Below are 12252 nucleotides of genomic sequence, written 5' to 3'. Positions count from 1 at the left end.
AAAGACAAAAAGAAATTTTCATTCATTTCGAATTACGCTGTATGAGTGTCAAAATGGCGATGGTATGCCCTCCCCACTCCTCCTTTTTGCCATAATTGAAGACTTAAGGGGGTGTAGTTGAGGGGCTGGTTATATATATTTTTTTTTGGGAAGGGGAAGGGGAAGGGGGTGTTAAGGAGGGTGTCCTGGAGGTCACCCGACAATTGGCCGGGCTTTTGTCACTTGTCGCTTCTGCTGGCGGTGCAGACCGAAAATTCAATTTCATGCCGCGTGACACAAAGACAAAGCCAAAGCCACCAAAGACAGACGCTCTTCCGCTTTTCCCGCCTTTCCCACTTTTACTCGGTTGGAAATGAGGGCGGGAAAAACCGGGTGCGCTGCATTCGGGAAGACGTCGCCGACATCGTCGACTGAAAGTTGACATTCAAAAATGTGCGCACTCCGCTCAAAAGAATTTCAAATTAGCCACTTTTGCTTAACAATTGGCGCAGGCAACAAATTAAAAGGCATCCAAGTGGGGGAGTGGCACCACAAAATAAATGGTAAATGGGAATTGGGGAAAAGCGAGTCGAGAGTTCAGGTGGTCACAGAGCATCTGGCGACAATTTAAAGTCAAGTGCCGGCATTGCCGAGTATTGAGAACAGCAAAAAAAAAAAAAAAGGAAATAATTGCCGCACAAAATGCACTCGAAATCGCAGACAAGTGGGCAAAATGGTGGGAGGTTTGGGTTGCTTTGGGATTGGTCTTAAGTGGTCTGAGGGAAACTCCCAACTTCGATCTGGCATTAGCGTCATTTACACATCTGTGTGCACCCACGAACACTGCTTAGTTAACAATGCTCTTGCCGCCGTCTACCGTCTGCCTTCTACCGTTCACTAAGTGGCAAAATTTCCATGGAAAAGCGAAGTAACCGCAGGTTCCATCAAGGAAAATCTCCAATCTGTACCCGAACGCTAATGGTCGCTGTCGAGTCAAGTGCCCCAGACTTTGGCCATATGGAAATCTCAAAACGCCGCAGCGGATCAAGAGAGATGTCCAAGATGTTCAATTTGCTAAGTGGAGTCTGGACATGTAATTACACTGAAGTTTAATGGTTATTGGTGTGAAAATAACAACAAATTAAATCCAATAAAATTATCAATTATTTAAAGGATTATATTTGAAATTTTCTAAAGCTTAATTAAGATTTAAAAAATCAACTTGAAAGTATAGAAATAATACTTACTAATAGCAACGTTTTCCTCTTCCCCATAAAATCAACATCATCAGATTGAAAGTCCTGATTCCTTCTCGATATCAAAATCATCTCCATACACTGATAAAATTTGTTTATATATTTCACTTTTCGAAAAGCAAATGGTGTTGATTACAAAACCCGGATACCACCACCAAATTTTAACCAATCCAAGCAAGCCTAGGGCAAAGGTTCTTCGGACTCCGCTGGCGTGGTGACCTCCACATCCTTGCCCAGCAAAGAATTTTTCATCTTCTGACGGCACTGATGGATCTTAAAGGCGATCGCGCATTTGTTGCCTTCACGGATCAGGTGACACTGACGTTCTGGCCAAATGTCCGGATTAGTGGCTTCGGAAACTAGATCAATGAAATCCCGTTCCACGAAAATGCCATCGTGCATGATGCCCATTTGCTCATAAAGACAATGGGTAAAGCACTGAATGGATTCCGAAGGATCCGAGAAGTCCTCCTGCTGAAGTTTGTGCAAGTCCCGAAGAGAAATATCCGTTTGATCGCCACAAAGACGAATCAAGTCCTCGGTGATAGGTTTTGGTGATTCGTCGCCCACAGTTAGACCCAGGTTGATGTTTACTTTGGCATAGCGGGACTGAGGGTAAGAGGATAGCAAAAAGGAAAATCCTTTATCAAATTTTATGTTAACCAACTCACCTCGCTGAAAGTCAGCATTTTGAGTACCACCAGCAAAACTAAACCTCGTTTCATTTTGTATATTTTGACTCTATCTAGCCAGAACCAACTGCTTTTATAGGGCTCATCTTTCGATCATTAGTGAGGCCGGGAAACATTTTAATTGCGAATATCAATTCAATGAGCCGCACAGAATTCGCGGTTTTCCATGGCCAACAACCTGAACAAGTTGAGGCGCAGTTTGAATAACGCAAAAGTAACAAGCCAAGCCAAGCCAAGCAGAACCCAAATCGATGCCGAAATGCCAATTGGCATACCAAAAGTATCTTAAGAGCTGCTTCAACAAATCCCGAGTGCCAGCCAAGTTTTCCTTTCGGCCAGAAAGCGAAAAAAATACACAAGTTGCAAAACAAAATTTTGAAACAAAACAAGAAGAAATCGGAAGAGCAAAGTTTTGCATTTTAAAACCGAAGAGTTTTTACTGTAATTGTTAAGGTCAAGTAATTAAGGTAATTTCTATCTTTATCTTTTCAGGAGCAAAATAATATTATTAAGTACATTATTAAGCTAGGATTTATTTAGATGTAAAATGGTCTACCATTTAAAACAAGTTATTAAGTTAGTTTAGAAAGAAAAGAACAGTTTAAGTTCTTAGTTTTGAGTTTAAAATAAATTGTTCTTGAGAGAGCCTAATACCCCACAAATGTAATCTCCGAATCGACATACTCTTTCCAAAACTAAAATACTAATAACCAATGTACAGTCAACAACTTTGGATATTCATACTTGAGTGTGTGTGTGAGTGTGGGTGTTTTGGGGCACTTCCGTTTGGCTGTTGCGCCATTTTGACTGCGACTATTTCCGCTGGTCGCATTAACTGCAGGCGCATAACTTTTCCAATTTGCTTTTGGCAATTATTGATATAAGCCAGCAACAGCAACTTGAACGAGCTTCTGTCTGCCACTTCACTCTCTCTCTCTCTCTCTCTCTTTCTAGCTGTCTTTTGCCCCTTTTTTAGCCATCTCTTTCGAACACCCAATCACGTTTGCATTGGTCCGAACATATTTTCCTGCATTCTTGCGCATATTTGTGCAACATTCCAAAAATTCTTGAACAAAGTTTCGTTATTATTGCCATTTTGCCGACTCTTGGGCTCTCGCCGTTCATAGCCTGCCACTTTGATTACTTTTGCAGTTGCCGTTAGATGCAATTAGTTGGTTCATTAGAAAAACAACAACAACCCCGCCCGATAGGAATTCACACACTTAATTAGCAGCCTCGACTGGAAGGAGATGCCCAACTCTCAACTCTCTCACTGATTGCAGACGTTTACACTCGGAAAAAGCTATTTCCGTATATATATTCTTAAGCACTTGAAGTAAGTTTATTGCACATAAAAATATTTATCATTATAAGGCAAGATGATCTGTAAGGCTTAGCTTAAACCATGTTCCTATTATTCGATTTTGTAAAAGAAATATCTCTAAGAAGGTTAAAAATTAGGGCCTTCAAGCCTTAAATTGATTTCCCTTGAAATTAAAATACTTAACCATTCCCGATTCCAGGTCAATTTTGATTTTCAGTGCAGGCGAGAAGTTGTATCTTTGTATCTTGAAGATGTCCGGACTGCTTGAGCATGCAAATCGGTCAGCAAACTCAAGCTGAGTGATTTGGCCAACTCTTTTGGCCTTCTGGGGTTGAAATTTGTGAAGAATTTAGCATGCAAGAAGCGGTCATGTGACCCGAGGCTCTGAGCCGGCTGTGTTGCATATTTGTTGCATAATGCCAACTTATGCACTGGCACATTGTTGACCAGTTGTCCGGAATCTCTTCGCTCTCTCTATATGTGGGATATACCAGATCCCATATCCAACATCCCTCCCCCAACCGCCTTACATTATTTGCCGCTGTGTCCACTGCCAAAGCGTTTTGGGTTTGAAAAATCTACAAATCGCATGCCGCAAACAAAAGCAAATGCCAGCAGAAGGATGTGAATAGTTGGATAGCTGGATGGATGGATAGATGGATGGATGGATGGATGGAGGGATAGATGGCTGAACGCTTAGAGGGATAGATGGTTAGATGGCTGGCATACCAGCATTATTCCACGTCACTGCCCAGTGCACATTTCAAATTGGAAAGGAACGCTGCAAATACTGGGAACTTGGCTAAAATTCTCAGGCAAACTCTCTCATTCAATGCGAAATAAATAAGTAAATAGTTGAGATGCTCTCACCGCTGTGACAATTTAGCTTGCTTTCTTTCAATCTATCTATCTATCTTTCTTTATTCCATCAACCTCACTCTCTTTTTGCGGTTTAATTTTCCCATACTGTCGGCATGCAAATCACATACAATCAGAATGAAGTAAACGTGGGCCAAAGGCAAATATGACATTTCAGTCAGCCAAGTAAATAAATGTTAGGCGGCACAAATGGAACGTGCCAAAGCCGCTTGAAGAGTACGAGACCTCAGACACTCGACCCCAGGAGTTACCTTCACCTGTGTGCTTCTGGCTTCGGGCTACCAGCTCCGTGCTACTAGCTTCTGGCTCTTCATCTAGCCCACAGGATCCCCTTTTATCCTACTGCCTTTGCCTTTTGCCCCTGTCAATCCTCCGCAAACAACTGTGAGGAGTCATTTCGCAGCCCGAGAAATGTGAAGCTCTTCAGATGGATTTTTTATACTTACGAGTGTCTGGTTAAACAGGAATGACCAGTTTTTCAGATTTAATATTTGAAGAAAGTAAAATAAGTGCTTTATAAGTCCTTTGTCTTGACTTCCCTAACCATTATAAAACAGAAACTGTGTTACGGATTGTTATCTTTATATAAAGTTTAAAGAATCATAATAATCACAATGTTTGCAACCCCTCTGACTAGCATCCATCATACCTCTTCCCCTGCCACATATACTCGTATATCCCAACCATTCTTGGAATCGTCTTGCGGATGCTTCGTTTTTCTTCCTTTTTAGCCTACAAATAATTGTATTAAAATGGGAATTTTTTCAATTTGAGAGTTTTGGCCTGACAGGACTCGACGACTCCCGACTAGCGGACATGTGACAGGCGAGACACGGAGCGAGACAGTCGGGAATGAAGTTGTGGCACGCATTGTCTGCGACTCCAAGGAAGGGGCCAGCGACATTTTAGCCACCAACCATGTGGGACTTGCTCCGCAGCCGCAGCAGCAGCAGCAGCCAGCTTTTCCTAGTTTGCTGGGGAATTGTTTGATAATGACACTGACATGATGCTGCACTGACAACTAGGCAAGAAACTGGCTGCCAGGCCAGGAGAGTTCTACCCACCCAGCCAACCACTTCCGCATCCTGTCTGCCCACGGAATTATATACGAAAATTAGTTGAAGCAGCGGCCGCTGGCAAATTTTCTATGTGAGCTTTTCCTTTTGGCTCTTGCTGCTCCTCCTGCTGCTGCTGCCGCCGCTGCCATCCTGATCTCATTTCGTGTTTCTTCTCTTTTATTTTTCCCCCGACGTTTTTTTTTCCCGTTGATTTGCTTTTCGGTTTCGGGCCTTATTTTTTGGTGGGCCAATGCAAGCGGCGCTCTAAATTAAGTTTTAAGCAACATGTCTGCAAAAATCATGCCCCAGGATACTCGTACTCGTCCTCATCCTCTCGTTTCGGATAGGGGGTGGGGGGATTCCCTTCATCCTGGCTGCTGTCGCTGGCAGTCGCAACGTTTTATTCTCGGTTTCTATTTTCCTGCTTTTCTTTTTGTTGTATTTCTATTTGAAGAATGGAAATTGTGTTTTGTGTGTGTTTGCTGCAGTAGTGGTCTTCCTTGTCCTTCGTGCAGTTCCTTGAGGAGCTGCAGGACTATTTTTTCGTATTTATTTTTTTATTGTATTTCGCTGGCCGTGCTATTTACACTGGCGCAGTCAACAGTCGCCGTCGTCGGCAGTTGCTTTTCCTGTGCCTATTTATATATCTTTATATATATACATTTATATATATTTGCAGGGGGCCTGCAGGAGGAGCAGGGATTGTACTTCTTCTTCTTGGCTCGGAATTTGTATTTGTGTATTTGTCTTTTAGTTTATTGTGCGGCAGCTAGGCAACTTTGCCTTTTGTATTTGCGCTCCATTGAGGCAAGGAATTCAATTTTAAAATCCCCCCCAAACCAGGCAAACGATTCCGGGACTTGCGGTCCTCGTTCCTGGTTACCAGCTTCTAGCTTCTGGCTGCATTTGATTACAGTTACCCGGGCCGCGGGCTTCATTTTAAATGATCGACGGCCGCCATGTGGCTCAGTTTAGCTAATTAAACGTGGCGTATACTTGATGTACGCCTAGCCTTAGCCTCGCCTAGTCGAGTATACGCCACGTTGGGCAAACAAGAAGCGGACGGTTGGGGCTTAGACAACCGACTTAATAGGGGATAAGCCAGCAGCCGGCAAACACTTGGCTAGCAATTAATTAAAAGCCACCGAACAAGCAACCAAATATTTGGTCCTTAAACAGCAACAACAATGAACAAAGGCAGACAACTTGGAAAATCCGATTTTATTTCTAGGAATGAGCACCAAAAAGTAGCTGAGAAAAATCTAAAAAATTGAAGCGTCTTTTTCTTAAACATTACTCAAAGTCATTCGTAAGTCATGGATCAGCTGTATCATGGCCACCGTACAGCCCACAGTCCCGAAAATAAGACCAATCAGTATGAGCAAAATATCGCGGATCAACTTCCACTTCAGCCTGCCATATCCTTTTCTATAATTAAGAAATACATCGATTAAAGCCGGACATAGGAGATTCAGGTTGCTCAGGGAAAAGGCTCCCTCCAATTCTGTAAGTGCTGCTAAGTTAGGGACACCCACTGCCACAGCACCTGAGAAGTTGTTTTAATAATTAAAATATTAATTAATTATCAAACTTAAAACTCACCTGTCAGTATCAGAAAGGTTAAGCGTACTATATACTCAATCAACGTTTGATGGTTTCTCCTCTCACTGACATTTGTATAATCACTAAAGATCACTGTGATCACTACAAAGCCATTTAGAGGATAGCTAAGGAATATTCCTGAGGCAATGAAGACCTTAATGAACTGGGACAGGCTAGGTAAGGAAAAGGAATTCGAATCAAAATAACTCAAAAACATATTACTTAATAGGTTACCTACATTTCATTCTTCGGAATGTTGAGAGTGACACTCGCTTGGACGTTTTCCCCGAACCGCCAGTAGCCCATGATGCCGAAGAACATGTTCGAGATCAGGATGAAGAGCACAGCCAAGTTGAGGACTCCAAAGAGGCCAAGGTAGCTTTGGGGCTTTGCCATGTGTGCCTCAACAACGAGCATCTAGAAAGTGGATTTTCTTCAATCACAAGATCAAAAGACTTCTTTCAAGTTCTTATTAAACTTACAGAACCCACGGCTGTCAGAGAGAAGGCGGCAATGGCAAAGAACTCAATCCATTCAGAGGGAGGCGTGGCCAGCTCACGATCCTTAATATCAGGAAGACCAGCAAACAGGTAATACATGATTAGAGCAAAACCGAAGTATAATAGGAAGTTGGAAACCAAGTTCAATGGCACCAGATACTTTAGCCGACGGATCATGAAGAGCGGCAGAAGCACCAAACAGGCACCCAAAACATAATATCGCTCATTGAATCTTTCCCAATAGTGATCACCGATCTCCTTAAAGTTCTTGGCCACAAAGACCAGGTAAACTGTGCACAGAAGAAACTGTCCAAAGACCAGAACGCAGGTGGTTAAAAATCCTGCTATGCGACCAAAGCAATTCACCCATTCGGGACCCTCCTCATAGGCGATTCTCACAGCTTCGGGCATGGAAACTTGAGGAACTTGACGCCTTCGACAACACTCTGTCATGCCATCAATCTGTTTGCCCTACAGGTAGTTAAAATAGGGAATGGGATTCATGAGGTAGCCACTTACAGACCAGCAAGTGGATGGAGTACGTCAGTAGAATCATGAGGAGAATGGACATCACTACGCCCACCACGAATCCCGAGCAACGGAAGGCCAGCGGCATAGCCAGAATCCCCGTTCCTATCACACATTTTAGCAGAGAAATAAACGCCTCACAGTTACTTGATTTAAAATAAATAATAAAATATTAATATTATAAAAAAGAAAACTAAAGAAAAATATATTTACGTCAATGGCACTTCCACACATCGCTTCTCGTAGGGATTGTAGATGTAGAACGATGTCATAGACTGCCTGCAAAGTAGATCTAGATTAAACTCGAAGAAGAAACCAAGCCTAAGATCACCTACACTACAGTCATCGGCTCATCCTTCGTGCCAGGATCACCCCGGTCCTGATCCTGCTGCTTTCGCTCCATTCCTTTGGCAACATCAGCGACAGCAACGCAACAAACGAAAAGCACTTAAAAACAAAGGCTAGGAAAATTGCCTCGCACTTTTGACAACAATTCCAAATTAGTTTAGCCGATTGCGTAACCCTACTCTAACCCCCACTATTCCCATTTACATTTCCGTTTCCGCTTTTCGACCCTGCAGCTGCGCACATTCAATTCACTTACGTTTGATAACTGGCGTTGCATTTACTATTGCCACTACAACCCTGCCGCAGCCCAATCAAAATGGCTGCACATGCGCGCCCATTATCATAATAAGCGCAACTTATTGCCCGTTTCGCGGTCCTGCAGCGCATAAAGTTTTCTAACTAACGGCAGATTGGTCCTGCGGTCGCAGTATGAAGTCTCCTTGGCAAAGGGGGTCAAGGCGGAGGAGGGCACAGAACTTGCGATTGTGGCGACAATTTTCTATATTTAACTACAGTTAAACGGAGTTATGATGGATTTTGATCATTAAAGAGGTTTTTATTAGGTATTACTTTTCTGTTAATTAATAAAATTGTTTAATAATAACAAACTTCCAGTACAATTACATGTTATATATATTTGAATAATCGTAAAGATATTTAAATAAGTACTATCAATGTAAGTTATTAATGTAATTATTTAATAAACCCATACAAAAACCAGTTTAACAATTTAATAGTAACTAAATCTAAACACTACCAAGTGCAATCACGATAAACATATCCTGGGATATTCCCCCTTGGCATGGCTTCACTGTAGCCCCTGGCTGATGGTAATCTCCTGCTGCATCCCTACTCCTTCCTCCAGCTAAATCCTGGCGATTCTCGCCGGAGGACGATTGTCATGCCAGAATGCGCACTTCCGCGTCCGCATTTAGTTAGTTGTTGTGTCTCTGGGTGAGTTTAACAGTAAATTGAATTAAAATTTATTGTGCAAATTGCAGAATTCCGAAATCGCGCTGCTCTGCGCTGAACATTCACACACACACACGCAGACAGGACTCGCCGAGACAGCGGCGCAAATCCAATACAAATAAAATTAAGTAAAAATGCACAGAGCTCGGGTAGTAAAGGGGTTACCAGAGGAGGTTAAAATATATATAAATATATATATCTGTGTATGTTGGCAGAGAAATATGCAAATGCGATATTGTCGCTGGGCGACATTTACAACAATTACAATAACAACGAAGGCACCTAACTGCGTGCGACATGTGACACGATATTCAAATAAAGGCGGATGGGGGGGCGGGCCATTTATAGCATATATTTTGCATAAAGGGAAATATGCAGCAGGAGTTGTAACTGCTGGAAAAGCATAAGAAGAAAACGGGAAACGAGCGAGAGCAGCGCAGAAATCAAATAAAACAAATTTGGAATTTTACAGCAGACAAGGAACCGAGCGGCAGCATCGAAGGAACACCAAAGAACTGCTTATGTGCGACAATGTCCTGGTCTTGGTCCTGGCCCCGGTCTCCTTCATGCCCATACCCATCCTCGATTTCCTTTTCGTCCTGGCTGCCTCCACATGTTCCTTAAACTGTCAGCAATGTGCAAGTGCGAGTGCCAGTGTGTGTGTGTGTGTGAGTCAGTGTATGTTATGGAAACAAACAGACTGACATTCAATTTAAATTCCTATACAAATAATTGCATGGCATTGGCGTGGGTCAGGAGGGGTGCGATAAAGGGGGGTTCGCAGTGATTGCTGCCGCATGCTAACGATAGATTGCAGCTCCCGGATAAAAGCCCTAACCTGAACTAAACTCGATTTTTCACAATATTTATGCACAAAGCGAAACCAGGACACTGGGGGATCTGAATGAGTGAGAGGATTGCTGTTATTGTTAGTTTCGAAAATTAACTTCGGACTACACTGAGGGGAAAACTCTCAAAATCGTTTGAGTAATTCACATTTTAAGTTTTATTTATGTAATTACGTTATCTGCTATTTATATATGAAGAGATTAATGAGTTTTTTTAACTTTTTACGTGCAAGACTTCATTCTTTACTTTCATTTTATTCGTTTTTTTTATATGATTACTAAACCTTTGGTTCTTTTCTCCTTCATTTTCCTTAATATTGAGCCCAACTGATTTGCCTAGCTCAATGTCAATGGCCAGACTGAGGTGCTGATATATGCAGTAGAAAGTCATCTGGCAAATAATTATAAATTCCCGGCGCTGCTCGTCTGCCCGGCTGCTCGCTAGCTTTATCCCCCGCGCCATTATCCGTGGCTCATCATCAGCTAAACCGAAAATAAATGCCATTTCGAGGAAATTTCTCAATGCAGCGCACGCACAGGACGACAAGCCACGACCATGGCCACAAGGATGTGCTGGCTTTTGTCCTTGCCAATTGGAGCTCACCTGGCTTTCATCAAGTGATGGTTTAGGTACTCTATCTTAACACATTTTATCTATCTTAGGTACTTGATTATAGAAATAGAAAATACTTAATTTATAAACTGTAATTATAATTATATATTTTATCTAAAAATAATTTTATCAATGTCTGGTCTCAACCCTTAAAAATAAAATCTAAATCAAACCACCTTTCAAAACATCTTTTATTGTTTTAGATTTGATGCTTAAATATTCTAAAAATTATGAAATATTAGGTAGAAAAAAAATTGTACCCAATGTACCTAGATAAAACTTCCTGATATTCGTCATCACTGCTCCCCTAACTCACCTGAATTGGGGAGGTTCGGCGACACCCAAAACATTATCGCCGCGCTTATCGCGTCGTCATCATCGGCGTTATCAACAGCTTAGCGACGCCGCAAAAACTTTGCAAGTGCGCCACGTTCCGTTGCAGTGAATGCCACGCCCCAAGCACAGACTTTCCTCCCATTCTGTGCGCCTCAATAATTTTGATCAGATTTTCTGACGCGCTTGTCCAGCGGTGGTGTCGTGCTTCCTACAATATTTTTGCATTTATAATGCAATTCATCGTTCATTTTTCATACTTGCACAAAGTGGATTTTTATTAGATTCCCTTTATTCTGGGTTCATTTTTTTCTCTTTTTTCCTTTTTTTTTTTTTGCCTTTGCTTCTCGGTCGCTTTGTGAACTTTGTTTTTGCCATGCGTATCCTGCACTTTGCCCGTTTTAATGTGGTCTGGCCATATGGAGCGTTGGGCAAGCTTGAAATTTCAATATCATCGAGCTGGGGATGAGCAACAGAAACCAATAAATTCCAAATAAGGATAAGAATGCATTCGCAGGGAAAACTATTGGCAGTGGGGTTTAAGATTTTTTTTAAATGTTCTTTTAGATCCCACTGCAAATATATATAATACAATATTATAAAGGGATGCATTACAAAACATTAAAAATTAAATATAATTTGTTGAAGTTCCTAAACTCTTGCTCCCCATCCACAGTCATCCCGTCGTAAGGAATTCACACGCTCTCCGGTTTTAATAACTGCAAAAGTTCAAAGTGCGTGGCTTCATTTATTATGCATATTTTCCGCACAATTTGTCAATGCCGTTGGGCGGGTGGAATGAGGCCGTCGAGGAAAAACTATTTGGAAAACAAACGCAAAACAGCACACACCACACACATTGCGAATTTTCTATTAAATAAACTGTCAGTCATTGACGTTGGTGAGTCGTCGACGTGCGGATACGAAAGTCATACCCGATGATGTTCCAAATAATTGGACTCGGGTGTGGGAAATAGGATGCGAAATATTAACGGCATTTTTAGTGAGCGGCACGCAGACAAAGGATAAGAATAGCGTCCATGCCACCGTGGCATATTATTTGCCCGTCTGGGCCGTAATTGAATGTTGCACGTAAAATATTGCGAGGAAAGTGAGTTGGGTTCATTACGGGGTCACATAACGTGAGCTCACATATTGAACGTATTGACAATGAGTGGTTCAAATATAATAACTGAATACCACAAAAAGGTATGATAAGCCGAGTAAACCTATGTATGTTTCCAAGTTCTTGAAATTTTGGAACATGTTCTTGTTGAAGAGATGTAAATGCGATTCCTTATATTTATTTAAGGAAATTAT

The 12252-nt window shown here is 41.9% G+C and overlaps 2 protein-coding genes across 3 annotated transcripts; both read right to left on the bottom strand.

Annotated features, from left to right (window-relative positions):
- Nucleotides 1-1320: 1320 nt before the first annotated feature.
- On the bottom strand, nucleotides 1321-2276 carry LOC108106232 (general odorant-binding protein 56a). 2 transcript variants are annotated; one of them, XM_041819722.1, is made up of 2 exons: nucleotides 1903-2276; nucleotides 1321-1828 (listed from the first exon to the last, which is right to left on the bottom strand). In XM_041819722.1, the coding sequence occupies exons 1-2, from the start codon at nucleotides 1958-1960 to the stop codon at nucleotides 1416-1418; spliced, it is 471 nt and encodes a 156-aa protein (XP_041675656.1). In that variant the 5' UTR covers nucleotides 1961-2276; the 3' UTR covers nucleotides 1321-1415. The 2 variants fall into 2 exon arrangements, with proteins under 2 accessions (XP_041675656.1, XP_017068646.1); XM_017213157.2 differs by having other exon boundaries at nucleotides 1321-1844; nucleotides 1907-2276.
- Nucleotides 2277-6390: 4114 nt separating this feature from the next.
- Nucleotides 6391-8370, bottom strand: LOC108106308 (glutamate transporter polyphemus). The gene is made up of 7 exons (XM_017213279.1): nucleotides 8154-8370; nucleotides 8032-8097; nucleotides 7814-7964; nucleotides 7273-7752; nucleotides 7029-7207; nucleotides 6791-6963; nucleotides 6391-6734 (listed from the first exon to the last, which is right to left on the bottom strand). The coding sequence occupies exons 1-7, from the start codon at nucleotides 8219-8221 to the stop codon at nucleotides 6475-6477; spliced, it is 1377 nt and encodes a 458-aa protein (XP_017068768.1). The 5' UTR covers nucleotides 8222-8370; the 3' UTR covers nucleotides 6391-6474.
- Nucleotides 8371-12252: the final 3882 nt, after the last annotated feature.

This window comes from Drosophila eugracilis, unplaced genomic scaffold (genome assembly GCF_018153835.1).
Source record: "Drosophila eugracilis isolate 14026-0451.02 unplaced genomic scaffold, ASM1815383v1 contig_90, whole genome shotgun sequence".
In the NCBI taxonomy this organism is placed as follows: domain Eukaryota; kingdom Metazoa; phylum Arthropoda; class Insecta; order Diptera; family Drosophilidae; genus Drosophila; species Drosophila eugracilis.
This window is presented reverse-complemented; position numbering and strand designations above follow the sequence as displayed.